The following is a 27,435-nucleotide window of genomic DNA, read 5'->3' on the forward strand; positions in this document are numbered from 1 at the left end:
AAAAAATTGGTTATTTTTACATAAAAATTATTATTAAATATAAATTATAGATTTAAGAGTAAAAATTTTATTATGACTGCAAACAAAGTATAAAATATATTTTTCAATTTATATTTTTAAGGAATAAATAATTTAATATATTTTTAATCAAGATAAATACATACAAAAATTTATTAATTTAGGAGAATGCTTTATCTTATTTTAAAGATGTGATTAATCATTAAATAAATTATTTTCATGCCTATTTGTTCATAATTATAAATTAAAATGGCTAAATATTGTTGGTAAATTAATTTACTTTATTAATGAAACAATGCAATATTGTAAATTTTTAAGTCCTTTTAAAGATAACCCTAATAAAGCAAGACTTTTTTATTATATATAATTTAACTAGCCTAATCTAAATACAAATATTTATAGTTTATGCAAATTAGCAAAAGATTTAAATATAGACAATGCCCCTTTTTCCTAAATGTTATTATAACTAAAAATATTAAGATTCATGCTTTTATAAAATACTTACTGTCCGATGCTTAATTTAAGAGAGAGTAATTGTTATAATTCTTTAATGCCTTCACTTAATTTAATAGATCCAGCTTCTTACATGTTATTACTTTATCAATAAAAAAATATACATTTGTAAAAAATAATTATGGTTTAAAAAATAGCTTAACTTTTATAATAATAAACCTGTATTTAATTTTAAAATTGTAGTAATTACTTTTAAATATTTAGATCTAATGATTACAAATTTTACATGCTCTATAAACTCATCCCAATTTAAGATACACCCTCTTAACCTATATTATTTCTTAAAAAGAATTATTTAAATTCTAAATACCAAAATATACTTTCCTATATCTATGTATAAATCTATAAGATTTGAGCAACTCTTAAGACCCTAACCAATTGCTATCCCTCCTTAAGGTTCTAACTCATTATCACTATAATAAATTATTTAATCAATATGTTTACCTAAATAAATTAAACTTTACCTTTCAATTATCAGTTTGATTTATTTTAGCTGATGGCATTTTAGCAAACTTTTAGACAGAGACTATCCACCTTAAATAGATATTTTATTACCACTTAAAATAAAAAAATAGTTTAAAAGATAAATCTTGTAAATGTAAAATACTAATTAATAGTATATTCTAATTTTTCTAAATGTTTGCAGTTTTAAAATGATTCTCCAATATGCTTTCCTCCTTCACTTCCTAGTAAATTATTACTTTCAAAAATGTAAATTTATTATTCATGAAAAATAATACTTTACTCCATAATTTTTAAAACTAAATATCTTAAATTTGAACACTACAGAATAGAATGACTTAAATTTTTGCTACCTTCAACACCTAACTTATTATTACTTTTAATAAGAATATATTAAAATTTACTTATTAACTAGAAATTAAGTGTAAAAAAGTAAATTAATTAGATTTTAGAGCTGAAAAAATAGCCAATAAACTTACAATCCAATAATGAATGATAACATAAATAGTTTATCCAATTTATGAAAGACTTTCTCCAAAAAGAGATACGATTAAGGATTTAGCTAAATGTTACTTTTATAAAATAATTTTTACTGGTTAATTTATATGAAAATTTATATGTACGTTTGTGTTTCTATTTAAAGCTTTTAGATAGTATCAATATCAGATATCAATGTAAATAATGAGCATTGGTGTTTATCTTCTTCATAATTAGTATTACTTGAAATGATTAAAATTATTAAAAATAAGTTAGATAAAATTAATTAATCGATTACCCCTCAGCTATCAGACTAATTTCAAATGTATTTTTATGAATATTTATATTATTCCTATATTTTTATGCCTCAGTTATTTTAAGGTAAGATCCTCTTTTTAGTAAAATTATAGTGAAATAATTTTAATTTATTATGAAATTTATTACTCAAGTACTTTTATTTAGGTAGTTTTTTTTATTTTGGTAATTTTAAGGATTTATTCAGCTTATTTATCAGCTAACTCAAAGATATTTAAAGAATGTCTTTTTTTCTTCTAAATGCATCCCATTAAATTTTTTTTGCAATATTTTTTTAATTTGTAAACTGTTTTTTTTGGAAATCAATTTTATGATTTGTGTTCTTACTCCTTTAAATTTTTAAATTGAGTTATTTTTATCCTTTATGTATTTTTTTTTATGAAATTAATTTTTTGTTTATTCTTTAAAGTTCTTTTTTAAAAATTGAATATTTTTATCAATATTTTTAGACAATTATCTGCGCTATGGCAATTAAATTTTAATGTTATTTTTATGCAGAATAAATATGAGTATATATATTAAAAATTCATCATTTAAATGCAAATAATTAAGTAATAAAATTATTCTTAAAATGAAGTAGAAAAAAAAGTATTTAAAAAATTCAAATATAATTTTTTTTTTTTTGGTAGAAGTTTTTTATTGAAAAAATTAGACAACGCTATAAAAATTTAATACATTTTAAAATTTATAATTTCAATTTAATTTGAATCAAAGAGGGATAGGATAAGAAGCAGCTTAGCAAACACCGCAAGTGTTATTCTTGCCAAGTCTGAAGTATCCTTATTCACCCCATCTAGTACCCCAAGAATTCTTGATAATTAAAGAATCAGCATCGTAACCAACTGCCAAAACACCGTGGTTAAGCTTAATTCTTCTACCACATTCAGTAACAATACCAGAACTGTATTTCTTAAGTACTCTAGCATCAATAGCAACTGAAACAGGTTGTTAAGCAATAGCTACTTATAAACCTTGGCAATCACCAGCCTTAATATCATAGTGGCCCTTGATAGAATAGTGGTAAGCATCAGGGTTATTCAAGCATTTGAATAAGTGGACGTGACCAACATAAGGATAGCTTTTATTTTATAAATATAATTAACTAATTGTTTCTATTTGAATAATTAAGTTTTTACTCTTAGTCTAGTTCAATACCGTGATCTTTAACGTAATTGAAAACATTATCCATGAAACCACCGTGGCATCCTTTATAATTAATTAAATAATAGTTAATTATTATGATCAATTATGAATATATAAAAAATATTACCGTGGTTATGGTATTTCCATGAGCAATCGATAATTTGTTGAGATGAGAAGCTAGTTAAGTTTCCAGTTTGTTAAGCGTGGAGACCTTCAAGAGCACCAGCAGCAGAGAATGCGTAGCAAGAACCACAGCCACCTTAGTTTTTAACTTCAGTAACAGCACCCTAGGTTCTCCAGTCAACAGATTCAGGGATATCATTTGATTAGAATTATTAGATGTTAAGAGTTTCCTTTTCACGATCTTCAAGGGTAAGATAAGTTTGAGCAAATTCTTCATCAGTCATGTGAGCGAATTAGTTAATACCTTGAGTGTAGGTCTTGTTGGAAAGCTTATTGTGAGCAACAATTTCAGCAACGTTTTAAATGAAGACCTTCAATCTGTAAATACGTTCTTCAGCATTCTTGATGACAATACCGAATTACTATAAGTACTTTTCGAATTGTTGTTTAACATCTTGAATAGATTCGAGATCATGGTGAGGTTTTTCCAAACTCAAGTAGGTCAAAGCAGATAAGCTCAAACCAATTAAAATCAAAGAGCCAAGTAAAAGTTTCATTTGATTAACAAACAAATTTTCAAATTATATTTTTATTAATTAATTAATTTAAAATAATAATAAGAATTTTAAAAAGTTAGATGATGATTTTATATAGCAATGAGAGGATCTGTGACAAGCAATCTCATTAGGGAGTAAATATTATTTTGTACTTTTATTAAAGAATTTATTATATTATAAAAGAATATATCTTTAACTTTAATCTTATTTTGTCCAGATCTAATTTCTGATGAGCACAATATATTTTCTGTACATAAAGGTTTTAATAATAAAAGCACCTATTTATTAAATATCAAATTCTTTTATAAAGGCTTTATTTACCAATTTTCTTAAAATCAATCAATGAAAGAATTTCTATTTGGAATTTATACTTATTGCCATCTTTTGCTGCATAGAGCTGCCTACTACAATTTTCGCAATAAATTTAAATCATTTTATTTTAAATCAACAAAATTAATAAATTCAAAATATATATTTTCAAATGAATGATCAAAAATCACAAACAGAGAGATTTGCCAAAAAAAATTAATTTGTATGATAAAACTAAATTTACTTATCAAAGTTAAGCACAAAAATTTTCAATCTAATAATAACGATAATAAGGTTCTATGTTAACATTAGCTTTAGTTACAGAAATAAAATAGAGATTTTGAACAGTAAATAAAGATTTTTCTCAATTTACATTAAATAGAAAAAATAATTTTTTAGATAAAATATATGATGAATTTTAATAATTTTAAACGATATTTATTAAGACCTATTATTTAAAAATATTTAAAAAAAATAAAAGAAAAAAAATTACATTTTTTAAAAAGCGCAAAGTAAATAATCTTTGTTAGAAGAATTATTAAACCAATTATTATAATTAAACAAGTATTTCAAAAACACTTGAAAATAAATAAAGTTTTTGATAATGTTTAGTATTGAAGATAAGAATTTATTTCTTTTTAGTAAAACTTTTTATTGTTTATTAAAATTGTGATTAAAAACTTCTTAAAACTATGCCTTTCATTAAATAATAAAATAATTATTTTCATTTATTTTTTTAAAATTCTATTTAACAAATAAATAATAATTTTTTTTTTTAAATAAATAATAAATTTTTATTTAATATTTATTTTTAAAATTTAAAAATTAAATTAGCCTTGTATTTATTTTTTTTAAATAATACAATTTTTTTATTTATGATTTATTATTTTAAAAAAATTAAATAGAATTATTTAATTTCACATTTATTTATTTTTATTATAAATAATAATAAAAAAAGTATTTAATTAAAAAATTAAGTGAGACAGTAGTTAAAAATAAAATCAATTACTGTTTTAAAAAATTTTAGTGTTTTTTTCCAAAATTAAACTTTCAGTTAAGGTTAAAGAAAGTAGAATAAATGAGTTAGTAATTACTAAGCTATTACAAAATTAATTTTACTTAGATTATTTTTGAAATCATTAATGCTTACAATTCTATTTTTCACAAATAAAAATTTTATAGTATTTTTATCATATTTATTTTAGGTAAAAGTTTATTAATAATAAAAGAAATATTTTTAATTCATTTTATTTAAGAAAAATTAAGTACATTATAGAATTAAAATATTTATTTAGATCATAATTATTTGCATTTTTTATAGATTTAGAAAAGTAATAACAGTTTATATTTATTTTTATAAGCCAGTAAATTTTTAATTATTAGTTTTTTTTTATATTATTTACATAAAATAGGATTAGTGAGATATTATAAAAAAGTTTATAAATATGCTATAATTAATTTTCTGATTTTTGTTTTCTTTTGTAAAATAAATTGTTTTTTTATTATTTATGAATTCCATAGGTAAAGCAATGTTATTTTTTTGTGCTTAAAATAATTTTGAAATACATTGATTAAAAATTAAATGTAAACAGGTTTTACAATAAACTGAATGAAAATTGTAAATAAATATTTGAATTTAAATTAATGGTAAATAAAAATTCTTTTACATTGATTTGTATTGTAAATTAAAATTTAGGCTATTTTTAAACTATCTTAGCTTCATTACAAACATAAAATTTTGATATAGTGCAAAACTTAGACAGTAACTTAAATTATTAGTGATTGTGAAGTTAATTTCTAAATATTTTTTTTCCTTCTAAATACTTTAATTAACATCACTATTTATATATATTAATAATAATGCTTTTTTCATTTTAAAAGTTTCTATTTTTCTGTTTGTTTATCTTTATACAAATTAATAATAAATTATAACATTAAAAAATTTATTTGTATTTTGCATGCCTATTGCTATTTTTAGCTTAAAAATAAGCATACGATTTTTTATATGATTTTATACAGTAATTAAAATACACAGTTTTTTACTAAATGTATATTTGTTTACTTAAAGAGATTTTAGATTATTCTTAATAATTAAATATTAAAAAAAGAATTAACAATCACTAAATATTAAAGCATAAAAATGCAGTTTTTCAAACAAGATCACATTAATATCTACTTAGCTAAATTCAAAAGCCCGAAGCTAGAAAGATAGTTTCATAGTAGCCTAGAGCCAAAAGTAGTTCAATTAGATATACTTATCTTAACGTTAGAATATATTAATTTAATATTATTTTTTATAACTATGTAGAGAAAGATACCTATTTATTTAGTTGTTTTGGCAGAGATTATATGGGCTTCTATGAGATTAATGTTAGGCATAGATCAATAAAATGAACTTTAGACGCTTATTGCATGCTCAGCTTTCATGGTTATTTTCAGATTTATCCCCTCACGCTTCTAATAATATCTATTAATTATGGGTTAGATATACTCTACTTTTAATGTTTAGACCTACTTGCAAGATTATAACAAAGTGAATTCTACTAATTTAAGTACTTTCTAAATCAATTTTCAAAATGGAATGGTAAATACTATTTATTATGCTAACATTTCACATAAAGTATTTTATATTTTTTTAAATATTCAATTAGATGCAAGTGATTTATTACACCCTTGAGTCCCAAAATTTTCCCCTAGAAGTAGTCAGTATGTGTGTAAACTTTGGTATAATTATATACTACATGACTATGCCAATTGAATATTTGGAAGTTTATATAATGTCCTTTATTATAATCATAACATACAAGCATTACCATAACATGAATTCAAGAAGATTGTTCCTAACCCTCAAAAATTTTTAATAGTTGGAGAAAATCAATGATGTTGTTTAATCCAACATTCTAATCATTTAATAGTTTAACTCCCGCACGTACGAAATGCATTTGATTGGTAATAATTAATTTACTCAAAATATTTATTAATTTAATGAATGAAAGAATCAATGAATGATAATTTTTTAATTAATTTATAAATACCAAATATTTATTTATTTAATGAATGAATTAATGATAGTAATTTAATTGACTTTTTTAAATATCTAATTGACGTTTAATGGATGAAAAATTAATCATACTTAATGGTATTATAAATAAATAGATTGTAATGAAAAAGCTAAGAAATTAAATATTCAGAAAAATCAAGAAGCTTATACCTCTTATCTGTAATCCCTTAAAATAGTGGAGAATGCATAGTTATCGCAAACTCTCCTAGTCAATAAGGGACACAATACAAAGTTAGAGTCTTTAAAAGATGTACTATTAATAAGACATTCATAAGTATATAACGAAATGATGTAAAAAAAGCAAGAATAAATGATATAGCAAAAGTAGAAAAACAAAAAACAATAAAAATAGCTTGATGACTCTGATTAATTATAAATATTAAAAGGTGATCTAAAAGTAAATTGGATTGATCCGACAACAAAAAAGACTATTAAATATAATGTAAAGTTAGTACCAATATTTATTAATGAGCCTCTTATTGTAATATTTCTAGAAGATATTACTATCTATTCTTAATTTATGAATTTGAGGACCCTTAAAAATAACGAGTCCCAACTATTTTAATCCTTCGCTTCGTTTTTAGATGATAAATTAACTTAAATTATGTAAATGGGTCAAATATCTGTCAAAGAAATACAAAGATAATTAATTTCTATTAAACAAGTCTTGAAATTCTTAAAAAAATTTGAGCTAACCCAATCATTTTTAGAGGAGTTTTCTATTCAATAAGTTATCAAATAAATTTAAATACTTTACGAAGATTTTACACATATTTAATATGTAAACAATTTGAAAAGTGAGATTATAAAGTCTAATAAATCAGCTTTATTTAGTATTATTTTAGGCATTGTCAGCTCATTTAAGCCCACTGAAATAAAATAGATAATTATTAAGCCCAGCGAAACTAAATTTTCCTCTGCTATAAAATTAGAAGTGGTTATAAATAATTAGAAAAATAATAATACTTAGTATAGAGATTTCCTTAATTAATATAATCTTTTATAATATCCTTCTCTCTATGAAGCTTATACATCTTATTTTAATAAGTTGTTAAAAAAGATATGTTTGAACAGCTATTACACTTGCGAAATAGACGAAGAAAACTAAACAGCTGTTTTTTCAGTTGAAATTATCTAGGATCTTTCATTAGTCATTACCACTCATTGCATATAAATATCATAGTCGCTTATTAAATTGCAACCTTCCCCTATTGAGAGCCACTATTGCTCTCCAGATTAAACACTTGAATCAGAATAATTTAGTAAAGTTAGCATCACTTCTATTTAATAAGTGTATTCTTCAGCAGCTCCTTAAAATTTTAAGCTGAAAACCGAATAATAGATTTAATTAAGTTGAAACTCAATTAATTTACTATAATACAAAAGTGATACTAGATTTGAGTTGAAACCATAGAAAATAAATCTATGGTCAATATGCGAATAAGATTAAAGAAATATTAAAAACCACAAATTAATTGTATATTTTTTGGGTATTTTTAAATTTAATATCAATATCCAAAAAATTTTTATTCTACCTTCTTTGATATATTTTGTTGATTATAAATCTAATAACAAAAATATTTGAGGTAAGTAAGAAGGAGAGATTAAACCTAAAATAATAAATAGTTAAAAAAAATTTAATTAAATATTAATGTGATCTGTAATAATAAACTAATAAAAAAGCCTAATTGATAATTTATACAAAAATAATTTATCTTAAAAATTGCTTTTAATTTAAAAATTTACTCAAAATTTAACAAGTCAATTAATTACTAAATTAGTTTTATTAATATTATATCCCTATTACTAACAAGCAATTTATATTTAAATATTGCATAAAATCATATTTATTTTACTGTTTATAAAATGCTCAATATTAAATAAAGCTTTAAAAATATACTCTTTAACTGCTAATTAATGAAATTAACTATTACAAAATAAGGTTATTAATTTAATATTTAAAAGGAAGATAAAAAATATATTTTATAAATAATTTATCATTTCATATAATCATTAGAAATAAAAAAAACTATCAAAATGAAAATAAACTTTTATTTAAATTTTTAATTAAATTAACATTTTTGATTATTTTTTTAATTATAGAAATTTAGAAATTAAATTAAAATATTAATCTAGTAAATCAAAATAATAAAATTAATTAATAAATCAAATTTTTTGTTATGACTAATGACTACCTTAATAAGAATATTTTGGAAAACAAACATAAATGTTATTAGTTTAATTTTAAAATAAGTAATTCTTTAGAAGTAAGCAATTTCAAAAACAATATCAGATTTTCTTATAATTTTTTTATTATTCAAAATTTTAAAATAATTAATATAATAAGTAAAATATTATTTATTAACAATAAACATTTAAATGGTTAAATATTGTTTTACTGAAATAATTTATATTAAATTTTATAGCACTCAAAATTAAAACTAAAGGATATTCTGAAGAGCTAAATTATAAATTATTAACTAGATATAGAAAAATTAATTAATTTAAATGATAGATCTTTACTCTTAATTAATAATAATAAGAGTAATATTTTTTATTATATAAAATATACCAAGATATAAGATATGCTTTTAGTTCTAAATATTTGACATTTTTTTAAAAATTAAAAAAATCCTTTCATCCCTCAATTTTTTATTTTAAAACAATTTATTCAAAATTTTTTTATTAATTTATTCAATTATTTGTACTATTTAAAAATAATTAATTTAGAAATCTATATTGTAAAATATTTTAATCATTTATTTTGATTATATTATTGGTAGCAAGCATATTTTAAATCACTGATTCTCTATAAATACATACTTTTTAAAAATTATAACAAATTAACTCAAAAAAAAATACAAATTTTATTTCTTTTTTCTTTTGTATTCTTTTTTCTTTTAAAATATATAAATGATAAATAAAAAAAATATTTTTGAAAAGCAAAAAGAAATTAAAAATTACATATTACTTAAAATAAATAATTTATTTAAAATTTCTATTTATAGTAGTAAAAATTATATGCAAAAAAAATTCTATATAACTAAATTTAATAAATTTAAATTTATTTACTGGATCAAGAAAAATTAAATAATAAATAAATGATAGAATCAAATACTTTTAACATAATTAATATATGGTTAAAGGTAATCTTTTTTAATAAAACTAGACTAGTTACGACATGTATGTTAGTACTAGTTATTTAATATCCTCTTTTTTATGAATGTTAGTTAAGCATCGAGTATATTTTTGCTATTGTTATAAGCTTGAATAAAGTATATTTTATATTTTTAGATCTTAACTATAACAAATTATTTGATTTTTTTAATAAAATTTTGCAAAATTAACAAAAAGCAAGCAAAAAACAAGAAAGCAAAAATCATTTAAAATTTCTACTGACTCTATTTAAAAACAATATTTAAGCATGAATGTCTTTATTTTAATTTTACATCTGACACAACTAACTTAAAGTAGTATTTTAGTTAATTTTTAGTTAATTTACATTTATGTTTAAATTTATTTTAGATCTTTTCGCAAGCAGTAAATATGCTGTTGATTCCAAAGAATCAGATATTAATACTCATTCATTTGTTTTTGAGGTAGACCTAGAGATAATAGAAAATAAGCTGCAGTAATGTAACCTTTATTGTTTTATTACTCTGCAATTCTAAAATCCTATCCAAGACCATTTCTTAATGTAAAATGACTTATTTGTTGACTATTTCATCCATTTAAAATTTAAAAATTATAAGTAGAAATAACATCGATTTCAAGATTATGCTTTTAGATTAAAATAGCTAAGTCTTAGAATAATACAATAATGTGAATGAGCTTACGAGTAAGTAGGTCGATATACACATTCCATTGAAATAAAAGATGGATAAATTGTTTTTAAAATTAAAATACATTGATAATGGTATTAATTAGTAGCAGATCTCATTAATTTAAGATACATTTTAAACTGTTTATGCAAGAATGTATGATTTTATTTTTACTTGAATATCATTAATAGAATGATAAATTAGTATTTAACTGTACTATTATTAATTAAAATTAATAGTGAAAATACAAAAAAAGAAGAGTTCTACTTATAGCGTCATAGATAACTGATTCTAACTTGTCCTAAAGGATAGTTTGAAAATAATGGATTTTGTATAGAATGCTCAAGTTGTAGTATTTGTAATTCCCTATCAACTTATAGTGCATAAAGAGAATGCTTTCTTTGTCTATCATTACCTCCATACGGTTTAACATAAAGATTAGATGGATCCTGCTAAAAAGATTGCCCACCTGGATTGAGCTATAATGTTTGGGATCTATAATGCACAATTGGCTGTGATTAGTCATAATGTGTTTGCAAAGACTCCAAATGCGTTTCATGCTTGAACAATTCGTATATGATATATCCAGATTTTAATACTTGCTATTTATGCTAAAATGGATCTACTTAAATTGGAAACTTATGCTTTAAATGCAATCTTAACTAATTTATTGATCTTCCAAATAAAAAATGTAGTAGTTGTGATATTTATGGTCCTTGCGAAAAATGTGATTAAAATTAATGTCTAAAATGCTCTCCCTCAGCTTGCTTTGATGGATTTGATTAAAAGAAATGCATTTATCCTTCAAATGAAATATTAAAAATTGGAGATTTCTGCTTTAAAAAATCTTCGTCTTGTAAATCCTACTCATAATAATCTTTGAGGGAAGATAAGAAATAAATTGTTTGTGACTAATGCGTCAATTCCAAATATATTAAATATTACGATGGATCATGCTAGGAAACCTGTAAAGAATGGCATGAAGTTTTCGATGGTGTTTGTATGCAATGCAATTATGATTGTGTTAAATGCCCTAAGATATATGAATGTAATAGATGTGAAAAAGATAGGTTTGTAGTTGAAGATATTTCTGCCTGCGCTAAAGAATCAGAATGTTTAGAAATGCCAGGACATTTCATAAACAAAATCAGTAAAACTTGTGATGTATGTAAAATAGATAAAGGTTACTATTACTCTGATGGATAATGTAAGAAATGTCACTCCTCATGTAAGACTTGCTCAGGAGGCTAATATAATTAATGCTTGACATGCTTTGAAGGTTCAACTTTGCTTGATGATAAAACTTGTTTTACTTGTACAATAAATGATGGAAAATATATAGATGACTCTAAAAATTGCAAATAATGTCATTATTCTTGTAAGACTTGTAATGGGGGATCAGAGTTAAACTGTCTAACTTGCAAAGGAAATCTTATTCTTGACAATTAATCAAAAAGATGTGTTTGTAATTTAAGTAATTGTATTGAATGTTCGCTAGATGGTTTTAGCTGCCTCAAATGCAAGGAAGGTTATGTTGGAAGAGATTGCAGTGAGTGCAATATTGCTTAAGGCAAATACATATTTAATAATATTTGTAAATCTTGTGACAGTTCATGTTAAACATGTTCAGGACCTCTAAAAACAGATTGCATTGATTGCAAAATTTAAGCTTTTAAAGTAGACCCTATAAATAAATTATGCTAATGTACTATTGAAAATTGCTAAACATGTGATTTAGATGGAATTGAATGCATAAAATGTATAGATGGATACACACTTAAAGATAAAAAATGCACTTTTTGTGACATATAAAATGGATATTTCATTAGTCCTGAAAATATTTGTTAAGAATGCCATTCTAGTTGCATGAAATGCAATGGACCTTATGAAAATAATTGTGAGTAATGCAAATAAAGTGGTTTTATATTGGATTCGATGAGTAAAAAATGTATTTGTAAGTTCAAAAATTGTTTAGAATGTTCGATTGATGGACTTCATTGCTAAAAGTGTATCGAGAATTATACGATTAGGAATAATGAATGTATTTATTGTGATTTATATAATGGATACTATTTAGAAAATGGGGTTTGTAAGAAATGTGATGAATCTTGTAGTAGTTGTACAGGCCCAACTAAATATGATTGCATAAGATGTGCTTGGGGTAATTACATTTTAGATCCAAAGACAAGCTTGTGTATTTGTGGAATTCAAAATTGTAAAACTTGCTCAGTTATGTCTTGTGCTGAGTGCATAGAAGACTTCGTTTTAATTGATAATAAATGTGTATTTTGTGATTTATCATAATCAAAATTTATTTTAAATAATAATTGCTATTAATGCCATGAAAGTTGTAAAACTTGCCATGGCCCGACTGAGAGGGATTGTGATACTTGCTTAATACCACTTTTTGAAAGAGACCCAAATAACAATAATATATGCTCATGCACAATAAAAAATTGTAAATCTTGTAATAGCGATGGAAGTAAATGCTTAGAATGCTAAGAATTTTATGTAAATTAGTAGAATTTCTGCTAATATTGTGATGAAAAAAAAGGTTATTAATTTAATAAAATCTCTAACTAATGTGAGAAATGTCATGAAAGTTGTAAAACTTGTTTTGGCACATAAAAAACAGAATGTTACGAATGTATAAAACCAAATTATAAACCTAACTTAAGCAATATGAATATATGTGAGTGTGCTTTATAAAACTGTAAAATGTGTGATGAAGATGGCATTACATGCTTATAATGTTAGATGAATTATTATCAAGTAAACGGGATATGTTAATATTGCGATATATCCTAATTTAATTATGATTAATTCAATCAAAAATGCTATAAATGCCATGCTTCATGCTCAACTTGTAATGGACCAACAGAAAGAGATTGCATAAAGTGTTTAAATGACAACTTTGTGTAAGATCCTTTAAATTTTAATATTTGCAATTGTAAAATAAAAAATTGTTAACAATGTTCAATTGATGGAGCATTTTGTTAAAAATGTTCTGAAAACTTTTATTTAAGCAACTCTAAAACCGAATGCTTTTAATGTGATATTTAAAATCAATTTTTTATAGATAAATAAGAAAATACTTGTTTAAGTTGTCATGGAGATTGTAAAACTTGTAGTGGTACATAGAAAAATGAATGTTTAAGCTGCTTACATAAAGGATAATTTTTAAATGAGAGTAATTTTTGTGTCTGTCCATAAAATACTTGTTTAAAATGTGAATTAGAAGAAATTACATCAAAAAAAATATGTTAGTGCGAGTAATGCTAATGTGATATAGAAAACTGTGAATAATGTATTTCTCAAGATGAAGAAACTTGTGAAGTTTGTAAGCCTAATTTTATTTTAATTGAAAATGGAAAAGTGTGTCAAAAACAAAAATATTGCAAAGTCGAAAATTGCTTGTAATGCTCCCTAAATTCTGATAAAATATGTTTAAAATGCTAAAAAGGGTTCTTCTTATCAGAAAATAATAGATTTTGTGATCTAACTTTTAATGAAATTAATTTATCTTAATAATTTCACCTAAATATGCAATTGACAGACGAAGGTTATAAAATAATTTTATAATTTGAAAAACCGCTTTTAATTAGAGATGAAAATAACTTTGATTAAATTATTGAAGTTCAGATCACATAAATTAAAAGAGAAGATTATAGCTATAAGATAAAAAAAGCATCTGAAAAGTAACTGAAAATACATCTTATGTTAAATGTAACTTGTAAAGAAGAAAGAGGAATTTTGAAAATTAAAGATGAAGGTTTTATCTAACTAAATTATTTGTCTAAGACAGAAGAGACTGTGGTCTTAGAAAATTTTGTTAAATTGAATCAAAATTAAAAGGAGCAACAGAAAAATATTCAGGTAGCTAGCCAAAGTATAACATCAACTGTTGTAGGGACTGTTATTCCTTTAGCCCTCCTAGGTAACTTTTACATAGTTTTTAGCATGCTTGATATCACTGGATTGATATACTACCTTCTCTATCTTGATATCAGATATCCCTTTAATGTTACTAGTTTTTGCAGTCTCTTTTAAAACTTTTAATTTGCTTTCATCCCTAATATGCTTTTAAAGTTCTTAGATACTAATTATGTGTAATGGGCACCTAAAAAATTTATTGAAAATGAATCTGATGGCTATTTTCTTCATGGAGCAGGGCAAAGCTTTACAATTATTAGTAAATTATTTTAAACTCACTTGCTTTTAATATTTTTTTAGTTTAGAAATTTTTTTCAAATTTTCAAATTATTTTAATTAAACATTAAAGTTAAAAAAAATTAAAAATAATCATTTTTTTGCCTTTATCAAAAAATTTTATTTATTCCTCTTTATTTTTTTTGAAGACATCCTTTAACTACTAAAAATAATAAATAAAATTTAATAATGTTTATAAAAAATTTTTTTAAACTAAAGCTATCTTTATGGTGATATACACTAGTTTAAAGATCCTACAACTTATTCCAATTAAATCGTTTAATAAATATATTACTGAAAAAATAAGAGGAGGATGGGAATATAGTGGATTCATAGATCTAATAGGTACAGTTTACCTTTACGTTTTAGTTTCAGTTCTTCTACAAGTGTACACCTTTGAAATTTATGACAATTCTTCTCAGATTAACTATATTTTATTTGCTATTTGTTCTTTTGCTGTCTTCGCTATACCAATAAAGTTTACACATATTATCTACAAATCCAAAAATGCTAAAGATGATACCTTTCTAAATCAGAGACTCGGTTCTTTAATAGGAGGCTTGAAACTTTTCAACTAAGACGATTAAATAGAATTTTAAGATATTTAAAATCAAAACGAAGATCAGGAAAATATCAATGAAAAAAAAAATTAAAAAACCAAAAAATCTTAATTACAATTAATTGAAGAGGAAGTTTGTGATAAAACAATAGAAATAAAGATTTTTTCACCTAAAGAATCATATAGAAGTTAAGATGGGAATATACTACAAAGTTAAAATTTAAATATCTATGAACAATAGCCAAAAGAAGGTTTTTGTATTAATTCTTCGAAATGTGTAGACTAATTTAAGCAAACATCAAATTTTTTTGGAACTGAAAAATATTCTTCAGCTAACCTATTGAATAAAAAAACTAAAAGACAAATGTTATAAATAAAATTCAGTAAGTATACTAACATGCTTTTGTACTTTAGAAAAATAATATTTTCATGCATAGTAGTATATCTACATGATTACACTTATGTTTAGGTATGTTTGCTATCAGTTTTAAGCTTATTTGTTGGAGCTTACTACTTATACGTTATGCCTTAAGTTAGTAATTTTGATAACATCAAAAATGGAGTCAGTGAACTGATATTAATAATAATTATATTTTCAGCTGGGTTATTAAAGGATGACCCAAAGGAATAAAATGAAGAAGAAAGAATAAATATTGGATGGATCTTTGTTTCTTGTACAGCTTTTATAATCATGGTTTAAGCAATTGATTTGATAATTGAGCTTTTTAAATCTCTCTTATAACCAATCTTATCTTTATGTAGGAAGAAAGCAGCTAAGACAGTTCCTTCATTTGAATAGAAGGCCAAAAAGAGAAGAAAAAGTGTTAAGCAAAAAGAAAATTTTATATCTGAACCAAACAATATTTAAATTTAACAAAATAAATTCATAACATCACAAATAAACTTAAAGAGTATAGATCAAATTGGTAAGTATGATGAATAAAACCCTCCAAATTTAGGAGAGTTTCCTAATAGTGCTACAATTTTAGAAGATATTACACAATCTATTCCTATGAATCCTAGAAGAAAACGAATTAAATTTTTTAATACTTAAAATGAAAAATAGTAACTTTAAGTTATCTCTATTAAACCTAGGAATAGTAATTTAAATGTAAATGCTTAATCTCATGACTCTATAGCTTAAATTTATGATTAAAATAGCAATATATAACCTAATTCTTCATCTAGATCGTACATTTAAGATTTTTCATCTGGCTAGTTTATTAAATCATGAAAAAAATTTTGCATTTTAAAGGCTTTATGATTTTTTTAAAAATACAACTCAATTTTAAATATTTAAATTATTTCAAATGTACAAAAATAATTTTTAAATTCTAATTAAACAATTAATCTTAAAGCTAAACTCTTTATTTAAGTAATGAATGTAGGTTGTTGATATATCAAGAGGAAAAATTATTTTCAAATGATTATTTATTCCTATTATTGAGACATATATTAAATTTAAATAAATTTATATTCTTTAAGTATAAAAGAGCAAATATAATTGCTTTTAAATATTTAAACAGTATAAAAGAAATTAAAAAATTTTAAATTATTTTGTATGTCTGTAACTATATTATTATTTATTTATTTAAATTAAAATATAAAAAGTTATTTGATTTACTTTCCATTTTGAAATTTTTTAAGGATATTAAGTTTTTATAGAAATATCTTATGTCTTGTATTCGAATAGTAATTTCAACTTCTTCTTCTCTGACTGAATTTTTGATTTAAAGCATACAAACAAATAAATCATAAAGAAATTAAAAAAACTAGAATAAAAATATTGATAATTATAATTATCCAAAGAGTATTGTTGCTTGTAGTCCTTAGTAAATCTTCAAATCTACTTGACATAGTCTACATTTTTTAATTAACTTAATCTGCTCTTTTATTAATGTGCTCAAGAGGATCTGTAGAATCTACAATCATTTATCCTACTTGCTTTTATTTGCTAATCAGTGATTCTACTAAATCGTTTGCACTATCTATAGCTTAGTTTTCTTTTTATTATAAGGCAGATCTATGTTACTAAATTTCATAAGAAGACATATCTTGCATTTCTACGTCATTTGTTCTACCTTAAAAAAGCTATAAATTATATAGTAAAAATTATATTTAGTTAGTTTAATTTTTTTGTTTTTTTCAAAAGTAAAATAAATTTTTTATTATTCTTACTTTTTCTTAGTTTGCCACAATTTCGATTTTTCTTTTGACAGCAAAAGCTGCTTATTCTGACTGAATAAATTAATTTTTCAGATTTTGAAATTGATTCATTCTTTTTTCTGACTCCTATTTAGTACTAATTTATATTTTTAATAAGTATCAGAAAATGTCAATAAATTCATTTTTATCTAAATCTAAGTAATTCAAGTTAAATAAATTACATTTTATATTTATTATTATTTCTGCAAATGTCATCACAGCTTTATTATAATTTAGGAATTTGCTATTTCATATTATCAATGTTTTATCTCAAATCATATTCAATCTAATCTTCGCATAAAATTAATATAAATGCTATCTAATTTTTATAAAAAATTTACTTTCATAATTGGTTAGTTGTTCTTTTGCTAAATAGCCTAATTTCTTTAAAGGGTAAGCTATTTTATAGTAGTTATAACTTGAGTACAGTTATCTAGTTGTTTGTCAAAATTGACAACGTTCTAGTCCATTTTTCTGCTTATTTTGAAATTTTTTTAACAAAATTAACAAATAGATTATTTGATTAGATTTCTTTTTATATATTTATTTAATATTTTAACAAACAATTTATAATTCATAAAATTATTGAGATGACTACAATAAATATTAAATCATATAAAATAGAAAACTAATAATTCAACGAAGGAATTCTTGTAGATTATAATTTATCTATCTAATAAAATACTTGTCAATTTCAATATTATTTTACACTTTTCCCTATCATTTATTTTAATTATTAACTTCAAATGATTATATTTTAAATATCTTGATTCAAAATAAATTTATTTTAGCAAACATTCAGATTATTTATTCTAATTTAATATAATAAAAATTAATTACTCTAATTTTATAAATAAATATTAAGTAATATTCTATAATAATTTATATTAATTAATTAATGTATTTTATAAGCTTATACTTTTAATTTAATTAATCAGATTCAATATTAATTGATAATCATCCTTTAAATATTTTTTTGTTAGTTTTATTCAATTTTTGTATTTTTTCTAGGTAATTAGTAATTTTAACATAATATATTTTATCATAATAAAATTTAAAAAATTTAAAATTAAAAAATAAAACTTAACATAAATAAAATAAAAAGTAAATAAATGCTGAATCAATAGAATTGATATTAAAAATAGAAACCATTTTTTCTAAATTAATTATTAAATATGATAAAAAATATAAAATATATACTTTTATTATTTTTTACTTTTTAGATTAATTATTAAAAATCGATCACTATTTCTTGAATAATCATATTTCATAAAGGTCATATAATATTTAACCTTAGTGGTTAGCTGCCAGGGGAGCAATTAATTTATAGTAAGCAACAATTTAATAAATCTGTAGATTGAGATAATTTAGATTTGAGTTGTAGTTCAACATTTTATCTATTATTATTTTAGCTTGGTTAGAAAAAATGCCAAAGTTTTAATATCTTTGAAATATTATTTGTTTGCATTCATCAAATGTATAATTATGTTTAACAAATACTTCATTTACATTTTCTAAAGTAAAAAGAAACTAAAGTTCCAAAGATTTTTTTAGCTTAATACATTACTTGTAAAAAGAAAACATTATTAGATTGTCTATAACTACTTATCTCGATGAGTTTTAAATAGCCCTAAAAGTTTAATTCAAAGCCTTAAAATATAAATTTTAAGTGTATGAGCTTTTAAAATAATATGATCCTTCAGCATCATATTCTGGACTATTATTTTTCACAAAAATATTCATCATATGTGTATACTTTTTGAATGGAATTTAATTTAAATGGTATTCTATTTTCTCTTCTGATATCTATTCATAACAATAGTTGATTTCTTTATATATATTAATACATTATATACTATGGATTATTATCAATGCTATATTCATCAATAGGAAAAAGTTCAAATAAAATACAACCTTATCAATCTTTTTAGGTCCATCTTTCAATTATTGCTGAATTTCCTAAAATTGCAAATCGCTTCTAAAATATATAATGATAGATGTAATTATAATTCTAAAGATGCAGATCTTAGTATTTGTAAACAAAACCTTAAGAGCTACCCTTGAACTAGAAATACTTCTCATACTAAATATAAGGTTTTATGTATATCTAAATATATCAAAAGAACCCCAGGTTACTTTCATTTTTTTTAGTTTCTTGTAAAGATAATCATTTACCATAATTTCTACTACTATTAAAAGAATATACAAGTAGACTAGCCTTAAACCATCATTTAGTAAATAAGCATAAAACAAAATTGTTTATAAGACACCATAAAAACCTAGACCATTTGATATTTGATGAACTTTTATAAGGAAACCTTTAAAATTCATCTCAATCTGAAAGACATCTTCTGATTATAATTGTAGTTAACAGTGCAAAAGAAAAACTAAAGCAAAAGCAATCTGATTAAAAAACATTATGTTTTACTAAAATACATTAATCTATTGACAAAGTAAAAGTCCTTTATATTAGTTAAAGTATAACTACATTATTATTAAAGGAAAGAAACGAGTTATCAATTGAATGCAACAAAACCGAATTGATTTCTTTTGAGATAGTTTTAATATGAGCAGAAAATCTAAGTACAAAATATTTATCAAAAAAGTAGCAATTGCTGCTTTAAGATCATACATCATAGTTAATATAATAGCTAATATGAAAGAAGAGGAATATAATATCAACGTATTGTACCAAAAATAGTAATAATTTATTTCTGATAAATTTCTGTTTTGATATGCCAAATACTAGTCACTGAAAATGATAAGACTAGTAAAAATCATTAAAATACAAATAATTAACTTTTCTTACATTTTTATTATCTCACTCCTTTAATCAACGATTATTAATTAATATATTTCTTTCTATTAAGTTTATATAATATTTCTTTGTTCTCTTTTACTTCTTTAATAGAATTTAAATTAGAAAAATTTCATTTTAAATAAAAACTAATTATTATTAATTCTAAAAATAAAAACTGATTATCTTTGTATTTATCATATTAATTATATATATAAACAAATTTAAAAACAAGCAATATTTAATATTAATTTTAAGCCATTTAAAGGATTATATTAAAATATAATACTAAAAAAAAAGTGAAGATTTATTATTTTGCTTTTTAAAAATTATTGCTTTTTGGATAGTGTTTTTTTTTCTAATTTATATAGTATATATTCTTAATTTCATTTTGAATAAATATAAATGTAAATGAAATGTTAGAAATAGTTGGATAATTTTTTCATATTAATTAAATATTTTATTTATTATATCAATTAATTTAGAAAAATTTTAATATATTATTTAGAAAATAAAAAAAATGAATTAGTTTAAATAATTGGAATAAAAACATCTTGTGAATGTGAATTTATTTATTTAGCAAATTAATGACAAAAACATAGAAATATAACAATTTTGAAGCTATTGTTTTAAAATAAAATATTAATTCAATCAATATGTTATATAATATGGTTTTATGAGGCTTACTAATTGTTATTATTATTGTTGTTGTCATTCATAAAAGTGTTGTCTTCTCTATTTGTATTAAAGCCATTAAGAATTCTATTAGTATTTTGATTATGAGATATGTTAAGATACATCTTATTACTATTGTTGCTAAAGTTAGATTTTCTTTTTGTTCTTGTAGTTTTTTAGTCTGAGGGTTTTAAGAATACGTTATCATTGCTTTTTAAGTTGTTTATATATAAGTTATCATTCGAATTATTATTACTCTGGATAAATAAATTTTCGTTTTTATTAGAACTTACTTTAGCTATCTGCTATATAGAATCAGCTTTTTGGAGATCATCTGAAATTGGTAAATTTGTGTTTGATTAGAATAAAATTAATTCTGTATCTTCTAATTAATTAGATACTTTCCTTTGGTTCTACTTGAGTTCTTAAAATTTAGTCTCTTATTTAACATTCTTTTAGGTTTTTTCTTCATGGTTATTTGCTTCTATATCAATCTTTTTAGTTTCTTTGATGACAGGTTTGACTTTTTATGAGCGTCTAAATGCCAAATTAACTATGTTTTTCATTAAAATTAGTAAAGATTTGAGAGTCTCATAAGTAAGCTGAATTGTGTGCCATAGGAGAATAAAGGATGTAAAAGCAATAATAATCCACCCTATTTTCAATCTAAACATTTCATCTTCGGATTCATTGTCTTAAACTAATAAAGAAAGACTAATGCCAATACAAATTAAAATAATTTCACCAAAACAATTTTTGATATTTTCATATTTTGATTAGAGTGGCTATGCTAAAACTACAAAAAATAATATAAAAATATTGAGCATAATTAATAAGACTAGCTACAAGTATTAATATTCAGTCAAGAATACCAAAATCAAACCAAATAACATCTTTCTGAAATAGAGAATGCAATTGTAATATTTGTTATAAGATTTAATCTTTTAAACAAAAGATGGTTTTACTGATAAAACCAATAAATCTTAAGAACCTTAATATTAAGATTAAAAGTAATCACTTTTTCCTTAAATATCCTCTTTTTTGTGTTAATTAATAATATTGTCTAACGAAAGAGCATCCATAGGCTCTCTTTTATCATCCTAAATATCTTTTATTTTAGGACTTGATATTTCTAGTTATTATATGTTGAGTCCTCCTATAATAGAGCCTAATTTAGTTTAAAATCTCTTATTCTCAGTAACATTTGGTTATTTATAAATTAAAAATGTAATTAAAAAAGGTATTCCTAGGATTATGACTGAAAATAAAGAATGAATAGTGTAATTCAAAAATGCAGATGAATCACCAAAATCATAGCAATTAAATTGGAGTAATACTCCAACTAAAGAATAAATATATTCATTCCAAATCAAGTCAAGCATTCCATTAAATTCCCAGGTATTATTTACAGCTTTTATAAAGTAATCCTAAACATATTTTATTTTTATCATACTCATAATTTTAGCAATCAAATAGAGACTCATAATAAGCAAATGGATTGTAAAAGCTTATCCAGTACTGTTTAGAAAGTAACTAAAATTTTATAATATAAATGTAAATAAAAGATCTAAGTAGCAGTTTCAAAATAATTAAATTAATAATTAATTTAAGTAGAAATTAAGTTTTTCGAATAGTTAATAACTAAAAAATATACTATAAAATAATAGAAAATGATTATTTACAAATCAGTTTAGTTTTCCATGAATTTAGGGAATGATGTCTACTGATAATTTGGGCTAACAACGTACTGAAATAAGTTAGGGATAAAGGGATACTGAAAATTCTAAAAGATTGAGTAAAACTAAACTACATTTTCTGGATTTCTAATGTTTATATATAGCATATAATAGAGGAAACCAGTGATATCTATCGTGTTTACAAGGACATAAAAATTGCTCATAGTTATAATAGGAATCATAGTAGCTAATAGAGTAGTCGCTCCTGAACCTAGCTGAGTAGCTTACTAAGTTGCTACTTTTTATGATTATGGAATTACTACGAATGATGGGCTAAGATTTTACTAAATTTCTATTGTCTTTATTTAATTTTTTAAAACAAAATTTTTATTTTTAAAACCTATTTTAATTTATTAATTTTTTATGTTTTCTTATGAGACAATATCTAATTTAATCTCTTTTGGCTCAAAATCCTAAATGGTGTAGGTGTAATTTTAAACGTTTGTAATATTTAGGTAAATTAAGTTGCTTTTATCAATATTATCATAAGATACTGAGTTAGAAAATTTAATTTAAATAGAATATCCATCATCACCCAACTTTATTCCTAGATTAACATCAGTTTAGCCTTTTTGAACTACCAATACAGGTTGGCAAATACCTTGAGATTATACCAATTCATACCCATCTTAGCATTATTAACAAGCAGAGCTATTTTAAGATGAGCACTATGTACAAAAGTCCACACTACACCCTTAACTACATTTTGATTTATCTAAGCTCAAATTATAATTTGATTCACATTCAGCGCAAATGTCTACAATTTTTGAAAATAAATATTAAAAATAAAATCTTAACTTTGAAATACTTTATTAGGTATTAGAGTATATATTAAATGATGTATTTTAGTTAATGTTAAATTATCTATATTTGTTAATGTCTATTTTTGTATTTTAGCTATCATTAATTTTAGTATATTAATAATTATAAGAGGTATTATTTATTTATTAAAAAATGAATTTAGTATTTGTTAAATTAAACCTTTTAGGCTATTTAGATAGAATACAAGATTATTTAATTTGGGTAGTGCTTAATTATGTATTTTAATTAAAATGAAATGATCTATTTGAATAAATATCAGATAGCGCATTATATTACATAATAAATATCTGCTTGAATTAAGAATATGATTTGAAGTAAATATTATTAAAAATTTGGTATTAGTCTATTAAAATAATGTAAACATTAATTAATAAATTAATTCAGTAAATTCTTTTTATTATAATTTATTAATTAATAATTAATTGTTTTTGATCACAAACTGATTAATTTTGTAATATTCAAGAAAATTTGATATATTTAAATTCTATTGTTCTATAAATGTGTATTTTTAATAAAAAGTAAAAAGAGATTTGTATAAATAAATCTTACTTAACGAGGAGCATGTTTTGCAATTACTAATGGAACAAGGTTGGCAGTTTTAATTATCATTTTAGCTTGTAAAAAAAGATTAATTGCATTTAGTGCATTAATTTTGGTTACAAGTTAGACAATTATTTCCACAATCTAAGCATTTATTTGAGGTTTCATTATAATATTAATTAGATTAACAATCTTAGTAGCAAATTTTATTTAAAGAGCTATAGGAATATCCTTAAGAACATTAATTACAGCTATTACTATCTGTACAGGAAGTGCAATTTTACATACAGTTTGTGCATTAATTTTTTTATACATCTAAGTATTAGCTTGCTTAACAAATTTTTTCGCAAGCATTAGCTATTTAATTATATGTATAGCTTATTTAACATTAAGTGCAATTTTACATAGAGCTACAATTCAAGCAATTATCTATACAAGCATTACACATATTATTAATTTTATCTAAATAGTATCCTGTATTACATTATATATAGCATTTCTTATCAGTACTATCATATAAATAACCAGGTTAGCATAAAGTGCAATCGTTTTAGTTACATAATAAGCAAAATTATGTACAGTTAATACAGTTGTTTGTGGATTGATTAAAATATTAATTACTCTAACAGATCATATTACATCTTTAATCGCCAGAGCTCCATGTATACCCATTATTGCATTATGTGCATTAGGTAGAATTGCATGTCTAACAATTTGTTGTACAATTTATGCAGATATTATTTGCATTATCAAAATATTAGTTAGATGAGCAAATCATGTTACATCTTAGGTCATTAGAACTCCATAGATATCCGTTATTACACTATGTACATTAGGAAGAATTACATGTTAAGCAATTTAATGGGCAATTTACGCAATTTTTATTTACTGAATCATAATATTAATTTGATGAACAGCTTACACATGTTTTAACGCTTGAATCCCACATATACCCACTATTGCATAATGTACATTAGGTGGAGTTACAAGTTTAGCAATTTGCTGGGCAGTTGATACAGTTATTGTTTACTGAATCAAAATACTAGTTCGATGAACAACTCATATTACATCTTGAATCATTTGCATTCCATAGATATCCACTATTGCATTAAGTACATTAGGAAGAATCACAAGTCTGACAATTTGTTGGGCAATTTATGCAATTATTTTGGACATAATCAAAGTATTAATTAGACAAGCAATTCTTATTGCATCTATTATCAGTAGTACTCCATGTATAGTTATTAATGCATGTAGTACATACTCCGGATGGGTTACAAGTCAAGCAGTTTTAATCTGGACATGATTATTAGCAAGAATTACTTGTTTAATTATAGTAGTAACCTTAGCTACATTAAGGAATAAATTAGTCACATCTCTATGTCAAATTATTATATACATATGAGGCTTTGCATTTATCACAAGTTCCAGCTTAGGAGCATGATTGGCAGTTTGCCACTGTGCAGCTTTAACAAAAAGAACCATTATAGAATTAAGTGCTAGGACACATACTATCGCATTGACTTGTACCTGGGTTAAAGTAATATCCAAATTTACATTAAGAGCAAGTAGTTAAGTCAGCTGAACATGAACTGCAGTTTGGAATACCACATCCACACTAAAATACCCCATAGTTTTCTATGTTATAAACCCTGACTGCCATTCTATTGTCACATTTATAGTATCTTGGATCTTCTTAATTAACGCAGGCTGTCCACTAGTTAGTTGTTCTATCTTAGTATTGACATGAGTAAGTATATTATTAGCAAGTTCCACTTTAATCAATATAAGTATCTAATATTTATAAATAATTAACAACATTAATTTATTAATTTTTTTAATAATAAATTATTATTATCAATTTTAATGTAAAAAATTGAGAAACATTTTATTCGTTAATGAGTAATTTAGAAAATTTATCAAAAATCTGTTGGTTATATTAAAAAATGTTTTAGTTGAAACTATCTTCTTAAAATCATTTAAATTAATTTTCAATTATTTTCATTATTATCTTTTATGTTAAATCAAATATGCTTTATGAAACAATTTATTTAATTTAATAAAAATGTTTTGTTATCAAACCTTTAAAAAATAAATGCATATATATATTTTATTACATGCAGGGCAAAGAGTTTGATTGGCTAAATTGCATTTAGTGCCTGTTGCATTCAAGTTATATCCAGCTGCACATTTATAACAAATTTAAGACTAATCTCCTATAAAGCAAGAGTAGCAATTCATTGCAGCACATCCTTTTGTTTGCTCACAAACAAATTCTCCAGAAGGCATTTAATATAATTGAAATCCTGGCTAACAAATATTGCAATTAGTTGCATCGCTACATGTTAAACAATTTTCTCTGCAATTAGTCCAAACTCTAATACTTCTGATGCCAATACTTTAGCTTGGTGAATCTTTTTCTATATTAATGTACACTGTATTACCACTTTAAAGCTAGTTAGTGCTTAAAATAGCTGAACCTCTATAAAAGGATCTTAAATCTGGACAGGAAATAGAATAATTTTCATCATAAGTAGTTTGTAAAGTTGAATAAACAGTTGTTGCAGAAGAAGAACCATTTATCCTTAACCCAATCACTGTGCCTCCTGTTTAAAAGTAAATTATATCTACACCAATAAATGAGAAAGGCTAAGTAGGAGTAGGATTAAAAGAAAATTTAAGACCTAAAGAGGAGTTCTCATCAGAAATGAATTTAACAATAGTACTTGAATCATACTATTTAGTACAAGTATCTGAGCATTGCGTAATTTAGCCTCCCTCTAACTTAGTCCAAGCTGTTGGTAAATCACTTAAGCAATTAGTATCAGTGCCATATTTTTTATCATAAAGTACTTCATAGCAGAACAAATCTATGTTTAATGAATAGAAGTAAAATGAATATTGGTTGATATTAAAAATAGATAAAAGAAAAAAGCATGCTTGTAGCATTAAATAAATATGAATTGTATATATCCTTACTTTATAAATGAAAGATAAAGAGCAAAAGGATTTTCATTTTACTAAACCTTCTTTAATTAATCTTATTGAGACAGTAAGTATAAGTTATTTATTGATATTAATAATAATATTAAA

General features: G+C 22.8%; 7 protein-coding genes across 7 annotated transcripts; 3 read left to right on the forward strand and 4 right to left on the reverse strand. All coding sequences in view use genetic code 6, as the record gives it.

Moving 5' to 3' along the window:
* Positions 1-73: 73 nt before the first annotated feature.
* On the reverse strand, positions 74-2,203 carry TTHERM_000629949 (hypothetical protein). Its single transcript, XM_012799404.1, has 12 exons — positions 1,915-2,203; positions 1,769-1,861; positions 1,617-1,712; positions 1,473-1,565; positions 1,277-1,369; positions 1,139-1,231; positions 996-1,088; positions 852-944; positions 722-811; positions 524-613; positions 299-484; positions 74-241 (listed from the first exon to the last, which is right to left on the reverse strand). Exons 1-12 carry the CDS (start codon positions 2,034-2,036, stop codon positions 148-150), a joined length of 1,236 nt encoding a protein of 411 aa, XP_012654858.1. The 5' UTR covers positions 2,037-2,203; the 3' UTR covers positions 74-147.
* Positions 2,204-2,493: 290 nt separating this feature from the next.
* TTHERM_00629950 (papain family cysteine protease) lies at positions 2,494-3,632 on the reverse strand (the record flags this gene model as incomplete). Its single annotated transcript, XM_001022728.2, has 3 exons — positions 3,056-3,632; positions 2,922-2,991; positions 2,494-2,863 (listed from the first exon to the last, which is right to left on the reverse strand). The coding sequence occupies exons 1-3, from the start codon at positions 3,606-3,608 to the stop codon at positions 2,494-2,496; spliced, it is 993 nt and encodes a 330-aa protein (XP_001022728.1). The 5' UTR covers positions 3,609-3,632.
* A 2,425-nt stretch (positions 3,633-6,057) lies between these two features.
* On the forward strand, positions 6,058-8,335 carry TTHERM_00629940 (transmembrane protein, putative; the record flags this gene model as incomplete). The annotated part of the gene is made up of 4 exons (XM_001022727.2): positions 6,058-6,153; positions 6,226-6,501; positions 6,569-6,866; positions 7,074-8,335. 4 exons carry the CDS (start codon positions 6,058-6,060, stop codon positions 8,333-8,335), a joined length of 1,932 nt encoding a protein of 643 aa, XP_001022727.2.
* A 1,779-nt stretch (positions 8,336-10,114) lies between these two features.
* On the forward strand, positions 10,115-16,801 carry TTHERM_00629930 (hypothetical protein; the record flags this gene model as incomplete). The annotated part of the gene is made up of 5 exons (XM_001022726.2): positions 10,115-10,124; positions 10,504-10,675; positions 10,734-10,955; positions 11,039-14,991; positions 15,228-16,801. 5 exons carry the CDS (start codon positions 10,115-10,117, stop codon positions 16,799-16,801), a joined length of 5,931 nt encoding a protein of 1,976 aa, XP_001022726.2.
* Positions 16,802-17,319: 518 nt separating this feature from the next.
* On the reverse strand, positions 17,320-18,317 carry TTHERM_00629920 (syntaxin 6, amine-terminal protein; the record flags this gene model as incomplete). The annotated part of the gene is made up of 4 exons (XM_001022725.2): positions 18,114-18,317; positions 17,955-18,058; positions 17,746-17,869; positions 17,320-17,658 (listed from the first exon to the last, which is right to left on the reverse strand). The coding sequence occupies exons 1-4, from the start codon at positions 18,240-18,242 to the stop codon at positions 17,320-17,322; spliced, it is 696 nt and encodes a 231-aa protein (XP_001022725.2). The 5' UTR covers positions 18,243-18,317.
* Positions 18,318-19,769: 1,452 nt separating this feature from the next.
* On the forward strand, positions 19,770-20,342 carry TTHERM_000629909 (hypothetical protein; the record flags this gene model as incomplete). Its single annotated transcript, XM_012799405.1, has 3 exons — positions 19,770-19,866; positions 19,972-20,225; positions 20,274-20,342. 3 exons carry the CDS (start codon positions 19,770-19,772, stop codon positions 20,340-20,342), a joined length of 420 nt encoding a protein of 139 aa, XP_012654859.1.
* Positions 20,343-21,216: 874 nt separating this feature from the next.
* Positions 21,217-27,409, reverse strand: TTHERM_00629910 (hypothetical protein; the record flags this gene model as incomplete). The annotated part of the gene is made up of 5 exons (XM_001022724.2): positions 27,322-27,409; positions 26,460-27,212; positions 24,352-26,136; positions 22,927-23,737; positions 21,217-22,777 (listed from the first exon to the last, which is right to left on the reverse strand). Exons 1-5 carry the CDS (start codon positions 27,356-27,358, stop codon positions 21,217-21,219), a joined length of 4,947 nt encoding a protein of 1,648 aa, XP_001022724.2. The 5' UTR covers positions 27,359-27,409.
* Between the last annotated feature and the right edge of the window lie 26 nt (positions 27,410-27,435).

The sequence above is a fragment of the Tetrahymena thermophila genome (genome assembly GCF_000189635.1).
Source record: "Tetrahymena thermophila SB210 genomic scaffold scf_8254470, whole genome shotgun sequence".
Lineage (NCBI taxonomy): Eukaryota > Ciliophora > Oligohymenophorea > Hymenostomatida > Tetrahymenidae > Tetrahymena > Tetrahymena thermophila.